General features: G+C 44.7%; 2 protein-coding genes across 2 annotated transcripts in view; one reads left to right on the top strand and one right to left on the bottom strand.

The window, feature by feature from the left end:
- Positions 1–22699, bottom strand: part of LOC140577735 (THAP domain-containing protein 6-like) — a 150841-nt gene that overhangs the window by 67514 nt on the left and 60628 nt on the right. The window lies entirely within an intron of this gene.
- Positions 8781–10889, top strand: LOC140577734 (serine/threonine-protein kinase PLK3-like; the record flags this gene model as incomplete). The annotated part of the gene is made up of 8 exons (XM_072698027.1): positions 8781–8873; positions 9454–9552; positions 9646–9762; positions 9853–9982; positions 10149–10236; positions 10335–10430; positions 10560–10755; positions 10851–10889. Coding segments are annotated over exons 1-8 (858 nt in total), but the record flags the coding sequence as incomplete, so codon positions are not given.

Here is a 22699-nt window from a genome sequence, read left to right as displayed (position 1 = left end):
TTAGCCGACAAAACTCTAGTTGAATAATCTTAATCAGGGACTAACATTACTTCACCACACATAGCGTACGATTCTACTAGTGTGTGTGTGTGTGTGTGTGTGTGTGTGGGGGGGGGGGTGTTGGGAAGGTGCCTGTTTTATTTTTTTACCCTAACCCTTCAGACAGTCTAAGTCGTCCATCGCTTCTAAGGCTGCATTGTCTTTCACAAGCACATCACTGGAGGTTCTGGTCCATTTGAATGGGGGGGGGGGGGAACATCAATTAGATTTTTACATTTTAAAATGAACCGTTAATGTGTAATGAGGACTCTAGATGTTTTTTTCAAAATTACAAATCACTTTGTAATGGACACCTACAGTAGGTCCAAGTCATGAAGCTATAAAATGCAGGTGCCCCCCCCCGGCCCACCCAGAACTGCCACAGGAGCAGATGATATAGAACAGGATACATTAGAGCTACACTTGGCTGACTTTCACAGATTTGATCCTTTTGAAACACTGAAAGCACAGAGGGATCTACCAGTACATGTGGATGAACCTGAGTTTCAAGGTCCTTAAAAGTGACCATTTTGGACTCATTCCGATCGATCCTCTCATTTTCTATAATATCGTCAGTCGGCAGTATTTGAACAGATTAATGCACTTGATTAAATTAATCCAATGTCTTTTGTAGAACCAATGACTCCAGGGCTGTCAAATGTCCCATAACTGACCGTGAGACACTCACAACTGGGTCCAATCTCATTCTCTCACACTAAGCTTGTATTTTCTCCTGCAAATTTTACAATTAAACCAAAGTGTTACATTAACCTCCCTGAAATCATGGCATTGGTGCTGTAGAATGCTGCGTGTGTGACAAGAGCTACCTGCACATTCGGGGTGTTTTCTATGGAACCAAGTACATAATCTAAAATATACAATCCAAATATACAATCTAAAATCTAAAATATAGTGCAATGGTGAGTGTAATGGCGAGGATGTACAGACTAAAGTTATTTGTACAGTAAAGTGAACATGTGCAGTATATGTGCATTCCAGTACAAACGAACGTAGTATACAGAAGGACCAGAGTTAGTTTGAGTTGAGAAGCCTTATGGCCTGGGGGAAAAAACTCTTCCTGAGTCTCTCTGTCCTGGACATCAGGCAACGGAACCGTCTGCCTGAGTTCTGCCTTTTTCGTGTGACTTACTCATAAACAGGTGCGTCGCCTTCATTATTAACTCCTGGTTAAATAGCCTTTACAAACAAACTTATTCATTATACCCGTATGTATAAGCTATAGGCGATGCGGTTTGCGTTAACTGTGTCTTACCCGAAGCTGCTTTAAATTTACCGAGTGGCTACTTAATTTCGACTCCGAGATCTTTGGAAGCGTAGATCCCTCCTGGAAAAGGGCACTTACACAAACTTCTAAGCGATCGTCAGTAATGGTCCAAAAACTGTATCCCCCTCCGCCAGAAAAACATGCCCCTCCCCAATATGACAAATGAATTCATATTTAAATAAGGTTTGGGACCTACAGTATATACGATATAGCAATATACAGGCATTTAGAAAGACAGATTACATTTAGGCATCATTATATATACAAAACAGGCTATATTTTGTCTATTACAAGCTTATCAAATAAAATAAAGATATGCAATTTAAAAATGGTTCCAACACTGTGTGTTACAAGTATAAGGAGGTTGTATCAGTGAACAGAAGGTCGCTGGATTGAATCCTAGACAATTCACTGGCATATCTGTTGGGTCCTTAATCCCCCAAAATAAATGACTGACCCTGCGTTTGTACTCTAACATTTGATCTGCGTTTGTGCCCCAAACAGAGCAAGGTGAGATATGTGGAGACTAAGGGATTCCAGTGATCCTGTACTTGTGCAAATGGCAAATAAAGTATCCCTGCTCCAGGGGCACTGCACACTGTACACTGTCTGACCCTGTGCTGTGACCCCCCAAGCTTACGCTCAGCTGCATATATGTGTCTGTGTGTCTCATGGATCCTGCCGATCAGCCACTCTGGCATTTGGCGTCCAGTGAGACTGACAGGAGGGGATCCATCATCTGGGACGTCAGCCACCCAGCTCACACCCCCTTAACACTCCTGTCCTCTGGAAGACACTACCGGTGCATTACCTCCCCCCCCCCACCTGTTTCAGGGACAGCTTCTCTACTCAAGACAGTGACCAAGAGAGTGGCCTGCATCTGTCCCCCCCACTGCATTGTACTGCACGTTGTTAAAATTCCACTTCTGCACTTTATTAGTATTTATTACACTGCAGCCAGTTTCCATCCCCATTGCACTTCTTACATGTTTGCTCACTCTCATACTGCACTGTCTTGTCCTGCATCACACTGCTATTTGTCCCACTGCTCAACCCCCCCCCCCCCCCCCTGCAACTGTGGTATAAGAATTTCACTGTGTTCCTCTGCACACTTGTGACAATAAAACCTGAAACTTTCACACAAAGGAATCGAGGGAGAACCATGCAGAGTGAGAGACACAAGTTTGTCTTTTATTCGTCTATAATCATCTTGTAACTGTCTTACACATCTGGGGGAAATCTCACTGTTGAACATGCTGTTTGCTGTGTTAAACTGCAATGTACTGCAAAGGAATCCATCTTTGCTGAGGATTCAGCTACCACTCAATCTGTTACAAAAACTGATTTTTAAAATAAACTGCATTAAATTACAAATCACCTTTTTCATATTTAAGTATGGTGATGTTCAGGGACACCAAAAAGGGGGGTGGGTGGGGGGGGGGTTGCAGTTAGGATGATTACAGGGGCCCTGAAATGCAATTGGTCTGGGTTAGGGGCCCAAAATCTCTAATGACATCCGTAATGATGCTAAATATTAGTCCATCACTAATAGATCTGAAAGCCTGCATGTGTGACAGTTTACATGTGTGTGTGTGTGTCTATCTGTCTGCCTGCCTGTTCATCCCACTACGGTGTGTCCCAGACCGGCTCCACTTTCCTCTCAGCTCTGCAGTTCCTGCTCTTCAGTGCCCCCAGCCTGAGCTCCAGCGACATGACATCGCCCACCCTTTCCTCCATGTCTCGCAACAGCACGCTGTTCCCCAGCAGCTCGCTTCGTTGGCGCAGCCGCAGGTTGTCTGCCCGCACCCTGTCCCGAGCCCGCTTGCCGCATGTCAGAGAGTCACGTGACCGTGCCACCGCCACCTCCATCTCTGCCAGGTCAGCTGCAAGTGCCATCTGCACCCATCGCAGCTTCTCTGTGACGTGCACGCACCTGCGATCTTGTCGCGCAGCAACAGAATCTCTGCGACTCGCTCGACCTTACCGCTGTACGTCTGGTTCTCCAGCTTCAGCTGCTCGAAGTCGAGGATGTGCAGCCCCTCCGCCAGCCCCTTCTTGGCAGACAGTGCTCTCTCACCCTTGGCGATGCCGCCTTCAGCTTGATGTTCTCCAGACGCACACGCACCAGCTCCTTCTCCTTGTGCCGCTTGGCTGCCTGGATCTGCTCCATCTGGGCCTTTGCAGATTCCTTGCCCAGATGCCAGGCCAACGCTGGTCCTGCCACCTCCTGCTTCCGGGCCTGGAGGACCTGCCACTCCAACTCTGCCTGGCGAAGGCTCTCCTCACCCGAGAGTGTCTGCCTAGTTAGGAGGTGGGACTCCTGTTTCCTTCTGATCAAACATCTCGCTGTGCAACAGCTCATCTCCAACCTCTTGGTCAACCTCAGCTTCACTGGTGCCCCTGGTTTCTGGCTCAGCGCTCTCTGATGTTCTTAGCTCATCCTGTTCTTGTTTTCCAAAAATTTTAAATGAGGAAATTCTGAGGTTATTTGTTTCAAAAGCATACAGTGGCATGCAAAAGTTTGGGCTTAAAATGTCTGTTAAGTCAGCAGAAGATGAACTGATCACCAAAAGTATAATCATAAAGTTAATGATGACACATTTCTTTCATATTTTAAGCAAGATTAAATTTTATTTCCATCGTTCACAGGTACAAAATAACAAAAAATGTAAAGGGTCTGAAGCAAAAGTTTGGCCAGTCCAAGATCAGCCCTTAGATAACGTTTAAGTTTAACTTGTAAAATTAAAATAATTAATGCTCACCAAGCAGGAGAAGGCTACAGGAAGATAGCAAAGCGTTTCCAGATAGATGTCTCCTCAGTTCATGATGTTATTAAGAAATGGCAGTTAACAGGAATGATGGAGGTCAAGAAAACTTTCTGAAAGAACTGCTCATTCAATTGCTATGAAGGCAAATAAAAAGCCCCATTTGACCGCAAACGACCTCCAGGAGGATTTAGCAGACTCTGGAGTGGTGGTTCACCGTTCTACTGTGCAGCGACACCTGAACAAATGTAACCTTCATGGTAGAGTCGGCAGGAGAAAATCTTTCCTGTATCCTAGCCACACAATTCTGCATCTGAAGTTTGCAAAGGAACATCTAAACAAGCCTGATGCATTTTGTAAACAAGACCTGTGGACTGAAGAAGTCAAAATAGAACTTTTTGGCCACATACCAAATTCCAGGAACAGAACACCAGTCCAACTATTAAGCATGGGGGTGGATCGATCATGCTTTGGGCTTGTGTTGCAGCCAGTGGCACAGAGAACATGTCATTGGTAGAGGGAAGAATGGATTTGAATAAATATCATGCAGCAAATTCCAGCAGCAAATAGTTGAAGTTAAAAAGAGGATGGGTCCTACAATAAGATAATGATCTAAAACACACCTCAAAATCTACAATGGAATACCTCAAGGTGAAGGTTTCGCCACGGCCCTCAGTCACCCGACCTAAACATCACTGAAAATCTGCGGATACATCTCAAAAAAGCAGAGCACGCAAGACAACCCAAGAATCTTGCAGAATCAGAAGCCCTTTGCAAGGATGAATGGGAGAAAATCCCCCAAATAAGAACTGAAATATTGAAGGATTGAGTGTAGATGAAGATCTAAGAACATCAGAGCATAATATTTGAGTGTAGTTCAAATATAACAAATTCATATCTTTTAAGTGCTGAACTGAACATATTTTTTGGCAAGAATTTACTTTAAAAGTTTGATTACTTAAATGTTTTCAGGTGATCTGTATGTAGGAGGGGCTGTTCTGGTGAGGCTGGGTGTGGTCGGGGTCTGATGTGGGCGTGACACACACATAGAGAATGGATACATTTATATTATGCTAATTGCATGATTCTCTAATAGTCTTTTTCAGATGCCCACCAAGTACCAGAATGTTGTTTTATAATTAAAATACTGATAAAAGAATTAAAACTCAATATATTCAAGTATAATACGCTGTAACATTTTATATGACTTGGAAAATGACAGAAAATAATTTTACAAATGAATTAAAGTCGACCCGGCGGCCCAGAAGGATAAGCGGTTTGGAAAATGGATGGAAGTAAGCTCAAGTGTAATAAAATTCATTCATCATGTTTTGCCAGGTGGACAGGAGGCGTTACTGCTGATCCAGCTTCTGCTTGACCTGCTGAACCCAGTCATCTCTGGGATCAACACACGCTTCTTTACCCTTTGTGGTGTAAAGTCTGAAAACTGAAGGGAAAAAAATGACATGGTTCTGCTTCTCACTTGTTAGAATCTGTCTCCATATGCATCTTACCGTGAACTAAAAATTAGTTCTGTTATAGATTTTTTGCACACAACAAATATTAAATCTCAAAACAGTAATAGTTCAAAACAATACATGAGTAAAGTTAATATTTACATAATTCCAGGTTTAATGCAGTTTTTACGGGTCTCTACATATCCAACTATCTGGTCCATCCACAGTATTCCAGGAAAGTACATAAAACAGCAATACACCGACAGATTGCCATCTGGATTGACATAAAGAACATAAAATGTATATATGTACAGCCTGCATACAAAATATATACAGCCACCACTGAATATATACATGAAAAATGCACAGCGAAAAAACTTATAATTGGGTCAGTAACCTTGCTTGTATCAAAGAAATTTAAAGAATCCTATAAGTCCTAGACTTAAATGGTCTGCAGCCATCTGGACAGACATGAAGAACGGAAAATGTATACACAATCTATATACAAAGTATATACAGCCATGTATACATACATACATACATACATGAGAAATACGCCCAGAGAAACTGTGTTCATGTTTCACAATTGGGTCCATGATCTTTATTAAAATCCAAGATACTGACAACGTCCTGATGAAAGCTGTGAGATGCTGCAGACTTACCTTGAGCCAAAGTGGAGGACAGCAGCACTGTCGTCGGGAGGAAGAAGGCAGAGATCTGATGGGGCTTCATGATTCCACTGGACGTTTCTGAAGATCAGCGCCGCTTCTACAGCTAAACTGAGGCCAGCAGAGTCTAACCACGTCCTTTTAGAGGGGTTGTGTGTCTGAGGTGGGGGTGGATGATAGATAAAAGGAATAAACATTTATATGTATTAGCAGACGCTTTTATCCAAAGCAACAAACTTCTTTTTGAAAAAGCAGAGTCCCTGGAGCAATTGGAGTTAAGGTCTTTGCTCGAGGGCCCAACTGTGAAGTCGTAGGATTTAAACAGATTTAAATTTCCCATGATAATTTTTTCCAACCTTCTGACAGATTGTTACAGATAAATTGTATGGTGAGATCCCACATGATAACTTTCACAGAGAGGTGAAAATCATCTTGGGCCCCACAATGTTCATGGGGAGTTTGGAAAAGATCCATTGAATACTTTTAGAGGTTCAGAGTTCACAAGGTCAATTGTCGTCTATAGCCGTCCAATCCTTCCTTTGTTGCCACCTAGTGCTGCTGTTTCAATTTTGGGCCAATTTGTCTCAAAATGAAACCAGGTCAAGATCTTTTTTGTGAGGCAGCACCCAGGAAAAGCACTGGCACACCCTGCCCTGGAAGGAGCAATCCAGGATGGGGCTCCAACCTATCACCAAGCACACACAGTCACTCACTACTATGGGCTGTTTGGTAACTCTGAATAACTTCACATGTTTTTGGACTGTGGGGGGAAACTGGGAAACCTGGAAGAAGCCCCATGATGACACAGGGACAACATGCAAACTCCACACACAAATCAATAGAATGCACAGCTTGCGGAATTACATTTTAGTAAAACAAGCTGCAAAGAAACATTAAATACATCCTTCGCTGCATGCCACAAAGGGAAATTGTCGGTCTACGTTATTGTAACTAACTTTCATTTCCAGAGATCAACGATGTCCGTGTTTGCGATTTGCTTATCATAGGAATCGCATATATATATATTTTATTCACCTTTCTTTTTTTGTTATTAATCGTATATTAAATATATTACGCCAGCACAATAAGAGTGCGATTACTAAATTAAATTATAAATATACTTAACTAAATGCAACTTAGATTCCCCTTTATAAAATAATATCGTGGCAATAGCTACATTGGCTAATTTCCGGCTTCCTCTCCGCGCAGCGCTCCGCGCGCCATTTGCAGCCGCTGCGCGTGGTGTTTGTTCCCTTCCCTTGGGTTTGGGTACCTGACAGTAAAAGCGTGTCGGATGGCTGATTTAATATTCTCATGAAAACTAGAGGTGTATATTGTGAGTCATTGAAACTGATTTTTTTTTTGGTCTAACTAATGCCAGTGGGTGTGTTTGCAGAAACGTTTTATGTAATACCTGTGATTTCTTGGAGGGGAAAAAAAGTTATTTCATGTTTTCGTTCGAATTTCCGATGCGTTACGTAATTATGTAACGTACCTTGTTCCGTTGCCTAGTTACTGGACGCCACTTCGTCGGTTTCTGTCTTACTGCAACATGGCTTGTCCTCAGCGGAGATACGAAGTTCCTGAGATCATCTTTGATCACAGAAATGAGCGATTTTACCGCAGACTCGAACTGTTGGGAGAAGTATGTACTATAAAGATACCGTAGATAATTAAGTTACAATTTGTCTTGTAGAGTAGAGGTCTGCAACGGGGTGGGACGCCCGCGGGACTCGCGGGACGCGGCGCGGGTCTACATTTGAGAGTTTCTTGTGCCAGAGCGGGATGAAAAATCAGTCCTGCGCAGACCTCTAGTTGAAATAAACGCAGAGCCGCGCCACAAATTTCAATGTTTCCCTATATTTCTCTCATTTTGACTGTGAAATGTTTCTATTGAGACTGGGTTTAGATATTTTGTAATTCAGGTCTGTAGCCTAGTTAGATAAAAAAAAAATTGGCACCTTATTTAATTTTTAAAAGCCAAGATATTATAGCGTTTAAAATGTGTCCGTGCTTGCGACTTGCTTATCATAAGAATCGTGTACATATGTATATATTTTTCACCTTTCCTTTTTTGTTATTAATCGTATACTAAGTATATTACGCCAGCACAATAAGAGTGCGATTACTAAATTAAATTATAAATATACTTAACTAAATGCAACTTAGATTCCCCTTTATAAAATAATACCATGGCAATAGCTACATTGGCTAATTCCCGGCTTCCTCTCCGCGCGCCATTTACAGCCGCTGCGCGTGGTGTCTGTTCCCTCCCTTGGGTTTGGGTACCTGACAGTAAAAGCGTGTCGGATGGCTGATTTAATATTCTCATGAAAACTAGAGGTGTATATTGTGAGTTATTGAAACTGATTTTTTTTTGGTCGAACTAATGCCAATGGGTGTGTTTGCAGAAACGTTTTATTTAATACCTGTCATTTTATGAAGGGAAAAAAAGTTTTTTCATGTTTTCGTTCGAATTTCCGATGCGTTACGTAATTATGGAACGTACCTTGTTCCGTTGCCTAGTTCCTGGACGCCACTTCGTCGGTTTCTGTCTTACTGCAACATGGCTTGTCCTCAGCGGAGACACGAAGTTCCTGAGATCATCTTTGATACCAGAAATGTGCGATTTTACCGCAGACTCGAACTGTTGGGAGAAGTATGTACTATAAAGATACCGTAAATAATTCAGCTGCAATTTGTCTTGTAGAGTAGAGGTCTGCAACGGGGCGGGACGCCCGCGGTACTCGCAGGACGCGGCGCGGGTCTACATTTGACAGTTTCTTGTGCCAGAGCGGGATGAAATATCAGTCCTGCGCAGACCTCTAGTTGAAATAAACACAGAGCCGCGCCACAAATTTCAATGTTTCCCTATATTTCTCTCATTTTGACTGTGAAATGTTTCTATTGAGACTGTTTAGATATTTTTTAATTCAGGTCTGTAGCCTAGTTAGATAAAAAAAAATTTGGTACCTTATTTAATTTTTATAAGCCAAGATATTATAGCGTTTAAAATGTGTCCGGTATTTTTGGCACACCCTATACTTCAGCAGCCTTGCTTGCGGGATTCAGCAGGTGGGAGCTGGACAAACCATAACAGATGCGGGTGGGAGCGGGTCGAAATATTACACATTTCTGCGGGAGCGGGATGAAAAATTATTTTTCATAGATTACGGAAAATGGGTAATCAATTACGTATGGCAGAAATTCTTAAATTCTTAATGCACTTGTGTTTTTAGGGAGGTTTTGCCCAATGTTTCAAGATGATGGACATTTTCACTGGAGAGATATTTGCAGTGAAGGTGATTCCGATAAAGCACTCTGATGGAATAAAAGAGGTATGTGGTCTGAATCCTGCTTGAAGTCAGCCCCCTCCACAGTTAAACTGCATTTCCCTTATGCTCATTGTGGTAACACGTCTGACATTTCAGAGTCTCCGAGAAGTGGTGCTGCTGAAGCTGCTGCAACACCAGCATGTTGTTAACTTCTCCCATCATGTAGAAGATGAGAAATTCTTGTATATCTTCATGGAGCTGTGCAGTAGGGGGGTGAGCCCAGCTGTTTCTGGCCTTTGCAGACAGTTTGTTAAGGTTAAGACTCTATGTCGACTCACGCCATCCTTTCTTTTCCCATTCCAGTCGATGCTAGACCTCCTTCAGGAACGAGAAATCCTGAGCACGCCTGAAGTGAGGTTTTACATGAGGCAGCTCATTGGGGCCTTACGACACATCCATGGCAAAGGCATTGTCCACAGGGACCTCAAATTAGGTATGTGTGCCTGCACACATGATTTGTTTAATTCTTCACATGTTAGTGTTGGCATTTTACATGGCATTTCCTGTGTGGTTTATATGATTGCTGCCTGCTGTTGTATTCTGCAACTGTTTAATGTCTGGTGTTATTAGGTGAAATATTTGAGTCATTGGTCTTTCAGAGAACTTATTATTAACGGAGGCCTTGGAATTAAAAGTGGCCGACTTTGGACTGGCCACCAAGCTGGAGCCACTGGAAAGCAGGCAGAAGTGGGTTCTTTTTCTTAGATTCTCCAGCAAATCTTTCAAATTGCTCATGCAACAGGCTGAAGCACATGTATACTGTTTTCCTTTTGTGTGTGTTGTAGACGCTTTTGTGGGACGAGAGAGTATGCAGCTCCTGAAGTGTGGAAGATGGAGGGACACAGGCCAGAGTCAGATGTCTGGGCGCTGGGGTGTATCATGTATGTATACCTTCTCAATCGTCCTCACAGTCAGAGCCAGAGTCAAGAATGATATCTGAAATGCACCAATGCAGAATGTTGTTAGATGCAAATGAAGCTCAAATGCCGTTGCTGACTTTCTTGATACAGGTATACGATGCTTGTTGGTGCATACCCCTTTGATGGCGACGCTGAAAAAATCAAGCAGCGTGTCACTAAAGTAGAGTACACTCTACCAAAGTCCCTCTCCTCATCAGCCAAGAAATTGATTTCTTGGATCCTACAAAAGAATCCACAGGATCGGCCCACATTGGAGCAGATCCTGAATCATAAGTTCTTCACTAAGGTACATGCAAACTGCTGGTCTGCTGAGTTCAATAGTATTCATGCATCCTGAGGAATTGCTTTGCTCAACCGAAACATCTTAAACTACAACCCTAGGGCTTCACTCCGGAGGAAATTCCATCAAACAGCTACCACAAGGTGCCAAGATTCAGAGCAGTGAAACGCGTAAAGCACTTCTTCGTCAGGCTGTTCCGCCGCATATTTGGACAAAGGAGACCCAAAGGTAAGTAAGCTCCTTCAACACAAACCTTGCTAGTCTAGTATCTCTCAGTTCATCAGGCTCAGATACCTGATTTTCCCATGTTTTCTTGCAGATATGCCCCACTGTGAATTCAAAATGAAAACCAGCGGCCCTTTCGTCTACAGCAGGGCTGTCCTAACTTTTTTTAGTGAGGGCCACATACAGAAAAATATTCCGAGGGCTGGGCCAACTTACTAGATATAAGCTATGTATGGGGACGCTCGTCGCTAATGGCTGCCTATCTCTGCTCGTCCGCGCGTCCCATCCGCCTTTTTGCCCTTTAGTCTGTCCCTTTGTCACTCTCCCGTTCGCAATTTCGCACGATTTCGGCGCTTGCCCTGTTATTCCTCCTGATGGCTCCTAATCAGCGTAGACCTCGCCCAGCCCTTTCCAGCCCGGAGAAGAAAGTACCCCGCTCTGATGGCGGCGTTACTGAGGAGGCCCTTTCCTCTCTCCTGGCTCCCTTTCTCGCGGAAATGAAGAACTTCGTTTCCGAACAGGTGAACTCGCTAAAAGGCACGCTTCAGCAACACCATTCGGAGCTCCGCGCTGACCTGAACTCGCTGAGGGCAGACTTTAAATCCATACAAAAAGAAGTCGCCTCAGTGAAGGCTGTGACCGATTGGCACTCCAGGGAGCTGGCTGATTTTAATAAGGCTCTGCTTTCCCTGGATAACAAAATCACGGAGACTGAGGACCGCAGCCGTCGCCTCAATCTTAAAGTGGTTTGGATTAAGCTAGGGCGCGAAGGGGGCGATATGCGGTCTTTCCTTAATAAGCTCTGGCCGGCTATTTTCCCCCATCTTCCCAATTTCCTGCCAGCCATTGACCGTGCCCACAGGCTGTACGGCCGGTCTGAAACCTCTTCTCGCCCCTATAAGCCAGTTATTTTATTTTATTATTAATGTACTGTTATGTGATGTTTTTTTTTTTTTTGCTTCTACTACTATATTAATTGGACGTTTGCTGTACTGCTGTTGCCCGGTTCGCTGACGGTTACTCCCATTTGCCGTTTTCTCCTGCTCTGTACACGGGGCAGCAAGCAGTGGCATGGGGTCAGTTTTATTTTACTTCCGTTGCTGTTACTCAGAAGGTGGTGGGGATGTGTGCGCGCAGTTAGTGTGTTTTGCGGCTTGGCTTCGGGCGCCACGTGCGCGCAGTTTCCGACATCGGTCGGAGGGGGCGGGAGGGTAGATGTTCTGGACCTGGCAGCAGAACCATTTACCTTTCTATTGTGTTTAATGTTGCTGCTGCGTTGCCGGTCTGGAGCATGGGTTTGGGGAATTTTTGTGTTTGTTTGGGGGGGTGGGAAGGGGGTTTTCCCTGAGACACACTTCCTAAAGTTACGGTTGACCGACCAGGGCATTCAGCCTCTGGTGCATGCCTGGCATATTGAGACTTTTATTTATTTTTATTTTTAATTTTTTTATTTTTTCCTTGTTTACACCTTACTGTCTGTTCTGTTTTGATAATGGTCAATATAAATATAGCTTCATGGAACGTTAGGGCCCTGAATACCCCCGAACAACAACTGTCCAGTGTGACTGAATTTCTGAAAAGGCAGCACGCTGACCTTGCCTTTTTAATTGAGACCCATTTACTCCAGCGAGATGCACTGCGGGCGGCCTCCAGGTTCTACAGGGTTGTCTCCACTTCATCAGCTTCCTCGCGTAGATGTGGGGTGGCCATACTGGTGAGGCGGACCCTTCAGATTCATATTCTCAATTCCGGGGGTGATGCTGATGGCAGGTACTGTTATGCCCTCTCCGACCTGGGGGGCAGGAAGGTCTGCTTTGTTGCTGCATACGCTCCCACTCCCCCACGCACCTCATTCTTTCAGGATCTTTCTGACCACCTTCTTAAATTTCAAGACTTCGACTTTGTTATTGGAACTGATGCTAACGCTGTCCATGATCCTGTCCTTGATAAATCTCCCTCTCTCGTGGGTAGCCTTGCTGCCCCCCTCTACACGTTCCCTGTGTAAATTCGTGGAGGTCCTGAATTTGGTTGACTCATTCCGCCTAATTAACCCCTCCGCTAGAGAATTTTCCTTCTTCTCACCCCGCTTCAACTCCCAATCTCGCATAGACTACATCTTTGTTTCTCGATCTGTTGCCCCCGCTGTTTCTACGGCTTCTCTGATCTCTTCTTCTTTATCTGACCACAAGTGTGCTCTCCTCCACTTAGCTGTACCTTCTCTTTCTCCTCGGTCCCCACGATGGAAGCTCAATACTTCTTTGCTTCGAAACTCCAAATATATAGCCTATTTGATCCCTAGACTTGAAGAATTTATTTCAATTAATTCAGGCTCAACTGATGACCCAGTCTACTGCTGGATGGCGATAAAGGGCTTTCTCTGTGACACCACGGTTGCTTTTGCCAGTGGCCTGGCTCGTGAATGTCGCCAGAAGATCTGTGATCTCGAAAGGCGCCTAACTCGCTTAGAGAGTGTTCGTCCTGCAGTGATTGATCCGGATCATGAGACCCTCATCTTAAACACAAGGGCAGAGCTAAATGTTCTTCTGTCACGCCGTGCCGAGTTTTTGGTTCATCGCACTAGGTCTCGATATTATGTCTTGGGTGCTAGGCCCAGTAAGTTGTTGGCTCTCGGCTCCGGCAATGTGACTCTTTCTCCACAATCTCTTCTGTTAGAACCAAGGATGGAGCTCTCACCACTGACCCACAGGAAATTAACAGTAGCTTTTTTCAATTTTACTCATTTATTCTCTCCTCCCACTGTCTCTCCACCCTCTGACCCTGATTTGTTTCTTGATTCTGTACCTCTTTCTTGTCTCTCAGGCCCAGAAGCCTCTATGCTCGAGGCTCCCCTTTCGATGACAGAACTTAAAGAGGCTCTGGACTCCATGAGCCCTGGGAAGTCTCCAGGGCCCGATGGCCTCCCTCCTGAACTTCTTTCTGCCTTCTGGAAGCAGCTCTCTACCCCGCTCTTCCACATGCTGAATTCTGCTATTTCTGCCTCCCATCTCCATCCTTCTCTTAATCAGTCCTTGATGACTTTGTTGCTCAAACAGGGTAAGGACCCCTCAGATTGCTCCAGCTATCACCCATTGTCCCTGATGAATTCAGACATCAAACTGTTTGCCAAGGTGCTTGCCCATCGACTGCAGGCGGTGATTTCCAAATTGATTCACCCGGACCAAACTGGCTTTATTAAATCCCGTCATGCGGCCGACAACATCCGTCGCCTGCTGCATGTACTTCACGCTGCTCCTTCCTTTCCCTTCCCCGCTGCCCTTCTCTCTCTAGACGCAGAGAAGGCTTTTGATATACATGTCTTGAACATTGGAGGCCGCCTCTCTTCCTCGTCGTGGTCTCAGTCGGGTATCTCCACCCTGGGTGACATTTTTGACAGCTCTGGTCTCAAATCATTCCAGTCTCTTATGGTCACATTTAATCTTCCCTCTTCCTCATTTTTTTCTACCTCCAGCTGAGGTCCATGGTTAGGGCCTGTAATATCTCTTTTTCCTCGCCTCTTCTGCTTCACCCGCTGTGCAGATTTGCTCTGTCCTTTTCCCCCGTTTCTAAACCCGTGTCCAGTCTCTATTCCCTCCTAGAAGCAGAGAAGGCTTTTGATAGGATGAATTGGTCATTTTTGTGGAGAGTCTTGCATAGAATGGGCTTTGGCCCTTATTTTAACAACCTTGTCCAGACTCTTTACTCCTCCCTCTCTTCTGTCCTTTTGACCAATGCCAACATCTCTCCTCCTTTTCGGCTTCTTCAGGGGGCCAGGCAGGGCTGTCCCCTCTCCCCCCTGCTCTTTAATCTGTCGTTGGAGCCTCTGGCTGCTGCCCTCCGCCACTCAGACCTTATTTCCCCCATCCTAGTGAAAGGTGTCCCTCAGTCAGTTTCTTTATACGCTGATGATTTGCTCCTCTACCTTGGCAGCGCTCGCGTGGATCTTCCTCATGTCCTTAACCTATTTCAAACATATGAATCCCTGTCTGGCTATAGGATTAACTGGGTAAAATCCTCTCTCCTTCCATTGAATCCTGCCTGCCACACCTCTTCACTTCCTCCTTCTATTCCCCAGGCGAGGTCTTTCAGATACCTGGGGCTGGACATCTATCCGTCGGTCCCAGAGCTTACAGCTGCTGGCTTCCGCCGCGTTCTCGAGGGCATTAAAGCCTCGATCTCCTCGTGGTCTTCTCTTCCCCTTTCATTTCGGGCTAGGCTGGCCGTTATTAAGATGAACGTGCTCCCGAGAATTAATTTTATTAGTTCCATGCTTCCTCTCTTCCCTCCACCTGGGTACTGGGCCTCTGTCAAGCCTGCTATTTCCACATTTCTTTGGGATGGCAAGAGACCCTCCGTCAGACACTCTACCCTAATCCGCGACCGGTTGGATGGAGGTGTCTCTCTCCCGGACTTCGAATTTTACCACCTTGCTTTTACCCTGAGGCCGGTTTGGAGCTGGATCAGTCCTCCCCAGCATCCACCCGCCTGGCTTCCTATCGAAGCAGAATATGCTCTCCCCCATCGTCTAGCCTCGCTTCCTTTCCTCCCTGTTAAATTAAAATCCATCTCTGCCTCCGTCGGTCCGATTATCTCTCATGCGCTTCGCACCTGGAGAAGGGTTGAGAAATTGTTGGGCCCCTTCCCAAAATGGCATCCCAGCGTTCCGTTGCTCCACAACCCTGTCTTGAACATTGGAGGCCGCCCCATCTCTTCCTCGCCGTGGTCTCAGTCGGGTATCTCCACCCTGGGTGACATTTTTGACAGCTCTGGTCTCAAATCATTCCAGTCTCTTATGGTCACATTTAATCTTCCCTCTTCCTCATTTTTTTCTACCTCCAGCAGAGGTCCATGCTTAGGGCCTGTAATATCTCTTTTTCCTCGCCTCTTCCGCTTCACCCGCTGTGCAGATTTGCTCTGTCCTTTTCCGCCGTTTCTAAACCCGTGTCCAGTCTCTATTCCCTCCTAGACGCAGAGAAGGCTTTTGATAGGATGAATTGGTCATTTTTGTGGAGAGTCTTGCATAGAATGGGCTTTGGCCCTTATTTTAACAACCTTGTCCAGACTCTTTACTCCTCCCCCTCTTCTGTCCTTTTGACCAATGCCAACATCTCTCCTCCTTTTCGGCTTCTTCAGGGGGCCAGGCAGGGCTGTCCCCTCTCCCCCCTGCTCTTTAATCTGTCGTTGGAGCCTCTGGCTGCTGCCCTCCGCCACTCAGACCTTATTTCCCCCATCCTAGTGAAAGGTGTCCCTCAGTCAGTTTCTTTATACGCTGATGATTTGCTCTTCTACCTTGGCAACGCTCCTGTAGATCTTCCTCATGTCCTTAACCTATTTCAAACATGTGAATCCCTGTCTGGCTATAGGATTAACTGGGCAAAATCCTCTCTCCTTCCATTGAATCCTGCCTGCCACACCTCTTCACTTCCTCCTTCTATTCCCCAGGCGAGGTCTTTCAGATACCTGGGGCTGGACATCTATCCGTCAGTCCCAGAGCTCACAGCTGCTGGCTTCCGCCGCGTTCTCGAGAGCATTAAAGCCTCAATCTCCTCGTGGTCTTCTCTTCCCCTTTCATTTCGGGCTAGGCTGGCCGTTATTAAGATGAACGTGCTCCCGAGAATTAATTTTATTAGTTCCATGCTTCCTCTCTCCCCTCCACCTGGGTACTGGGCCTCTGTCAAGTCTGCTATTTCCACATTTCTTTGGGATGGCAAGAGACCCTCCGTCAGACACTCTACCCTAATCCGCGACCGGTTGGATGGGGGTGTCTCTCTCCCGGACTTCGAATTTTACCACCTTGCTTTTACCCTGAGGCCGGTTTGGAGCTGGATCAGTCCTCCCCAACATCCACCCGCCTGGCTTCCTATCGAAGCAGAATATGCTCTCCCCCATCGTCTAGCCTCGCTTCCTTTCCTCCCTGTTGAATTAAAATCCATCTCTGCCTCAGCCGGTCCGATTATCTCTCAGGCGCTTCGCACCTGGAGAAGGGTTGAGAAATTGTTGGGCCCCTTCCCATAATGGCATCCCAGCGTTCCGTTGCTCCACAATCCTGTCTTGAACATTGGAGGCCGCCCCATCTCTTCCTCGCCGTGGTCTCAGTCGGGTATCTCCACCCTGGGTGATTTTTTTGACAGCTCTGGTCTCAAATCGTTCCAGTCCCTTAAGGTCACATTTAATCTTCCCTCTTCCTCATTTTTTTTCTACCTCCAGCTAAGGTCCATGCTTAGGGCCTGTAATATCTCTTTTTCCTCGCCTCTTCCGCTTCACCCGCTGTGCAGATTTGCTCTGTCCTTTTCCCCCGTTTCTAAGCCCGTGTCCAGTCTCTATTCCCACCTCCGCAGATCCTCTCATAAACCTCTCCCCATAATTTCTGTCTGGCAGAGGGAGCTCTCTCACACCCCTGTCCTATCTTGGAGTGTTATTTTTCATAATATTAAAAACTGCTCTAAAAATCCCAATCACCAGCAAACACAATTTAAGTTTGTTCACCGATTATACCCCACTCCCCGGAAACGCCATCTCATGGGCTTAGAGCCTGACCCCTTATGTCACCTCTGTCCCCTTCAGGTCCCTGGTACCTTTCTTCATATGTTCTGGGACTGTCCTCCAGCGGCTGCTCTTTGGGATTATGTGGCCAGATCTCTCTCTTCAGTTCTTTCCTCTCCCATCCCTCTGTCTCCCGTGGTCCTTCTTCTCCTGGACTTCTCTTCTCTCTCTCTATCTCGCTTCCAGCGGAGGCTCCTGATGTCTGCCTCGTTAGCGGCTAAGCTGTTATTAGCCTCTCGTTGGAAGTCTCCTGATCGTGCCATTCCCACTGTCTGGAAGTCCACCTTTCTTGATCTGCTTCTGCTGGAACTCTCTGCGGCCCGGATTAACAATTCGTCTGCTTCTACGATCCAGAGCTGGCTCCGTGACGTGCAGCTGGTAGAGGACTGGCTGCGGGTCATGTCCTGAAGCTGTATTCCTTTTTTTTTTACTGATTTAAGTATGTTATCTCTTTTCTCCTCACTTTTTAGCTGCGCCCTTCGGGGCTGGGTGTGCCGGTGACCATTGTTGGTCTCCTTTGAGGTGCTGTCTCAGGGTGTATTGAGGGGTGGGGTGGGGTGGGGGTCGAATATGTTTTGTTCTGTTCTGTCTTGTTCTTTGTAAAAAAAAAATAGCTATGTATGGGCTAATCTCTTTTGTATTTAAGTTCAATCAATCAAATCTGGTCAATAAATGATAATTATGCTTAATAATTTAATGTGTTTATATCATGCTATATCATGTTTATTTTATATCATAAAATTTAAATGTTCATTTGTCCTGCCTGTCATATGTGTCTTAAATAAATCAGTGTGATTTTTTTACTGTGATTATTGTCTATTGGCTTTTTATTCTTAACCCAGAGGGATTTTAATATTTATTATTGTCTATTATTGTTTGTCTGGTGTGTGTGTGTGTACAGTAACGTGGTTTATGAAAACACTTAAAGAGCCAATCATAATGCATTCTTCAGTTACATATGTGTATAAAACCTAACTGTGTGGTCCAACCTCCAGTAGAGTTAACAGGAGTCCCATGTTCAGTAAAAGAACGGAAATACTGGAAAGCATCTGACTGGGGATCTCTGATTATATGCATTACCAGTGTTGTATGGTGTTCTTCCCACAAAATACTGGAACCACCTCTTCCTTCTTGTTTTTGGAATTTATACTCTGCTTCAGGAAAAGGTTAAACTGGTTGACATTAGTACTGCTGAAAAAGAACTGAAGAAATTTGTTATGGTGTTTGAAAGGTTGTACAGAAAGACGAACATCTCTTAATGCGCATTTGGTGACAAGTGTGAGAAACTGGGGTCCTTTGTGGACCACCTCAACTTTTTCCTTTGAATCTTTTAAAGGAGCTCTGTTGAAGTACTTTAATGGAAGCATGTATGTCCAAGATCAAAAGGTTCCTTAGGTGGAGGGATCTCACACATAAGGCTGACAAGTCAATGAAAAATGAATTGGTATATACTGTATACATATTCAGCAGTAGGACAATGTTACAATTGTACACTTCCAAGTACAGCCAATAGCATTTTAAATAAGACTGAAACAATTTCATTTTCACAAATTAGACTAAAGTGCCGCCAGAAGTGTACAGTTTTGTAGCACGTTTTTTAAAGCGTAATTAAATACATCTGTATCGACTCCCTTTAGGTTGGCCTCCCTGCAAAATCTATACAAGTGCAAAGTGTAACCTATTATTATTAGTATGATTACAATGTAGAAGTAGTATGATTACAATGTAGAAGTAAGCACATGAGAATTACAAACATATTCCAAACATACTGTATGAATTGAAAATGATGGAGGTCAAGAAAACTTTCTGAAAGAACTGCTCATTCAATTGCTATGAAGGCAAAAAAAGCCCCATTTGACCGCAAACGACCTCCAGGAGGATTTAGCAGACTCTGGAGTGGTGGTTCACCGTTCTACTGTGCAGCGGTACCTGAACAAATGTGACCTTCATGGTAGAGTCTGAAGGAGAAAACCTTTCCTGTATCCTAGCCACACAATTCTGCATCTGAAGTTTGCAAAGGAACATCTAAACAAGCCTGATGCATTTTGGAAACAAGACCTGTGGACTGAAGAAGGCAAAATAGAACTTTTTGGCCACATACCGAATTCCAGGAAAAGAACACCTGTCCAACTATTAAGCATGGGGGTGGATCGATCATGCTTTGGGCTTGTGTTGCAGCCAGTGGCACAGAGAACATGTCATTGGTAGAGGGAAGAATGGATTTGAATAAAGATCATGCAGCAAATTCCAGCAGCAAAAAGTTGAAGTTAAAAAGAGGATGGGTCCTACAATAAGATAATGATCTAAAACACACCTCAAAATCTACAATGGAGTACCTCAAGGTGAAGGTTTTCCACGGCCCTCAGTCACCCGACCTAAGCATCACTGAAAATCTGCGGATACATCTCAAAAAAGCAGAGCATGCAAGACAACCCAAGAATCTTGCAGAATCAGAAGCCCTTTGCAAGGACGAATGGGAGAAAATCCCCCAAATAAGAACTGAAATATTGAAGGATTGAGTGTAGATGAAAAGCTAAGAACATCAAAGCATAATATTTGAGTGTAGTTCAAATATAACAAATTCATGTCTTTTAAGTGCTGAATTGAACATATTTTTTGGCAAGAATTTACTTTAAAAGTTTGATTACTTAAGTGTTTTCAGGTGATCTGTATGTAGGCGGGGCTGTTCTGGTGAGGCTGGGTGTGGTCGGGGTCCGATGTGGGCGTGACACACACATAGAGAATGGATACATTTATATTATGCTAATTGCATAATTCTCTAATAGTCTTTTTCAGATGCCCACCAAGTACCAGAATGTTGTTTTATAATTAAAATACTGATAAAAGAATTAAAACTCAATATATTCAAGTATAATACGCTGTAACATTTTATATGACTTGGAAAATGACAGAAAATAATTTTACAAATGAATGAATTAAAGTATATACAGCCACTCTGAATATATACATGAAAAATGCACTGCGAAAAAACTTTTTTTTTTTTCTCACTTGTCGTGTCCGGCAGTTTAGCAAGCAAGATGTTAGTCTGGGTGCCTTATTGTGCCAACACTTTTATTTTAACAAGTGGAGCTTCGGATTTAAGCTCCTCTTGTTACTTGAGGTATACTCTTTATTAATCATTTTTATGTCACTGCGCCACAAAGCCGGAGCTGACTGGGGGGGTTAGTGGGAAAGAGATAGAGAGAGAAAGTGAGAAAGGAGAGAGAGGGGTGAGAGACAGAGGAAGTAGAAAAATTAATAAATACATAATAAAAATAAAAATAAAATAAGGAGGGGGGTCAGAGAGAGAGAGAGACAGGGAAAGAGAAATAATACATAACAAACAGTAGAACAAAAAAGAAAGAGTAATAAGAGGACAGCTTCTGCATCTTGCTGCTTTACACCGTATCATCACACCAGCTGCTGTTTCTGAAAGATATGATCCAGGGACACACACAAACAGTATACACACAAAGAAACCAGTGGTACCATTATGACATGGGAATGTGCTTGTGCCAGTATCTGCTTCTGGAATTAAATATGTTAATACCAACGAAAGAAAATAAATATATATGCATATGCAGACCACCAGGAACACTGTCTAAATATCGTCGTACCCGTATCTGCATCAGAGAGGAGGGAGTGGAAGCCACACACCAACTTTCACACACACTCTCACACACACACACACCCACACCCAGACAAGGGGAAAGAGGGATAAAATAGGGGAAGAGAGCCCTAGGCTCTCTTGTGTGTGTGTGTGTGTGTGTGTGTGTGTGTGTGTGCATTCTAAGTGTATGTGTGTTGATATGAAAGTGTGTGTATGTGCATATGTACGTGTATGTGTGTGTATGTGTGTGCATGTGCATATGTACGTGTATGTGTGTGTATGTACGCATACGTGTATGTGTGTGTGTACGCATACGTGTATGTGTGTGTGTTTGTGTGTTGTGAGTGTATGTATGAGTGTGCAGGTTAATATGGAATGATTCCCAGTGAGTGTGCGAGGCCACAACAACACCGCCCTGGGGCCCCCAGACGGCCGGGAGCTGTCACGGACCCAGCCGCCCCACAGCTGCCAGGTACCCGGGCCCCCGCCACCGGACGGCTGCGCGCCCACCCAAGGAAGGCAGGGAAGGAGGCACCGGGCGCCCCCCACCGGTGAGCACGAGGCAGGAACCCCATGGCCACAGGCGGCAGCGCGCCGCCCCCCCCCCCGGGAGGCCGGCCACGCAGGCACGGACAGAGCCCGGACCCCGGACCACCCGCACACCCCGCTATAAAAAACTTATAATTGGGTCAGTAACTTTGCTTGTATCAAAGAAATTTAAAGAATCTTATAAGTCCTAGATTTAAATGGTCTGCAGCCATCTGGACAGACATGAAGGACGGAAAATGTATACACAATCTATATACAAAATATATACAGCCATGTATACATACATGAGAAATACGCCCAGAGAAACTGTGTTCATGTTTCACAATTGGGTCCATGATCTTTATTAAAATCCAAGATACTGACAACGTCCTGATGAAAGCTGTGAGATGCTGCAGACTTACAGTACCTTGAGCCAAAGTGGAGGACAGCAGCACTGTCGTCGGGAGGAAGAAGGCAGAGATCTGATGGGGCTTCATGATTCCACTGGACGTTTCTGAAGATCAGCGCCGCTTCTACAGCTAAACTGAGGCCAGCAGAGTCTAACCACGTCCTTTTAGAGGGGTTGTGTGTCTGAGGTGGGGGTGGATGATAGATAAAAGGAATAAACATTTATCTAATATGTATTAGCAGGCACTTTTATCCAAAGCAACAAACTTCTTTTTGAAAAAGCAGAGTCCCTGGAGCAATTGGAGTTAAGGTCTTTGCTCGAGGGCCCAACTGTGAAATAATAGGATTTAAACAGGCAACCTTAGGCTCACAGACACAGCACCGTAACCCACTGAGTCACACTGCAGCCACACGATCACCAGTTAATGCACGTGAAACAAACTCTGACCACAGACATGATCTTCACTCACTTTGTCAGGAGATTAATAAACACAAATCTCTCTTACAGTGTTTATAGAAGCAGAACAAAGAACAATAACTAGGTAGAAATATTACCTCAGACTTAAATGACACACTTTTAACTTGGAAAGCATATTCATTGATGACATGTCCAGATGTTTGGGTGACAATTAATACAGT

Source organism: Paramormyrops kingsleyae, chromosome 12, assembly GCF_048594095.1.
Source record: "Paramormyrops kingsleyae isolate MSU_618 chromosome 12, PKINGS_0.4, whole genome shotgun sequence".
Taxonomy (NCBI): Eukaryota; Metazoa; Chordata; class Actinopteri; order Osteoglossiformes; family Mormyridae; genus Paramormyrops; species Paramormyrops kingsleyae.
Note: the sequence above shows the minus strand (reverse complement) of the source record. Positions and strands in the feature narration are given on the sequence as shown.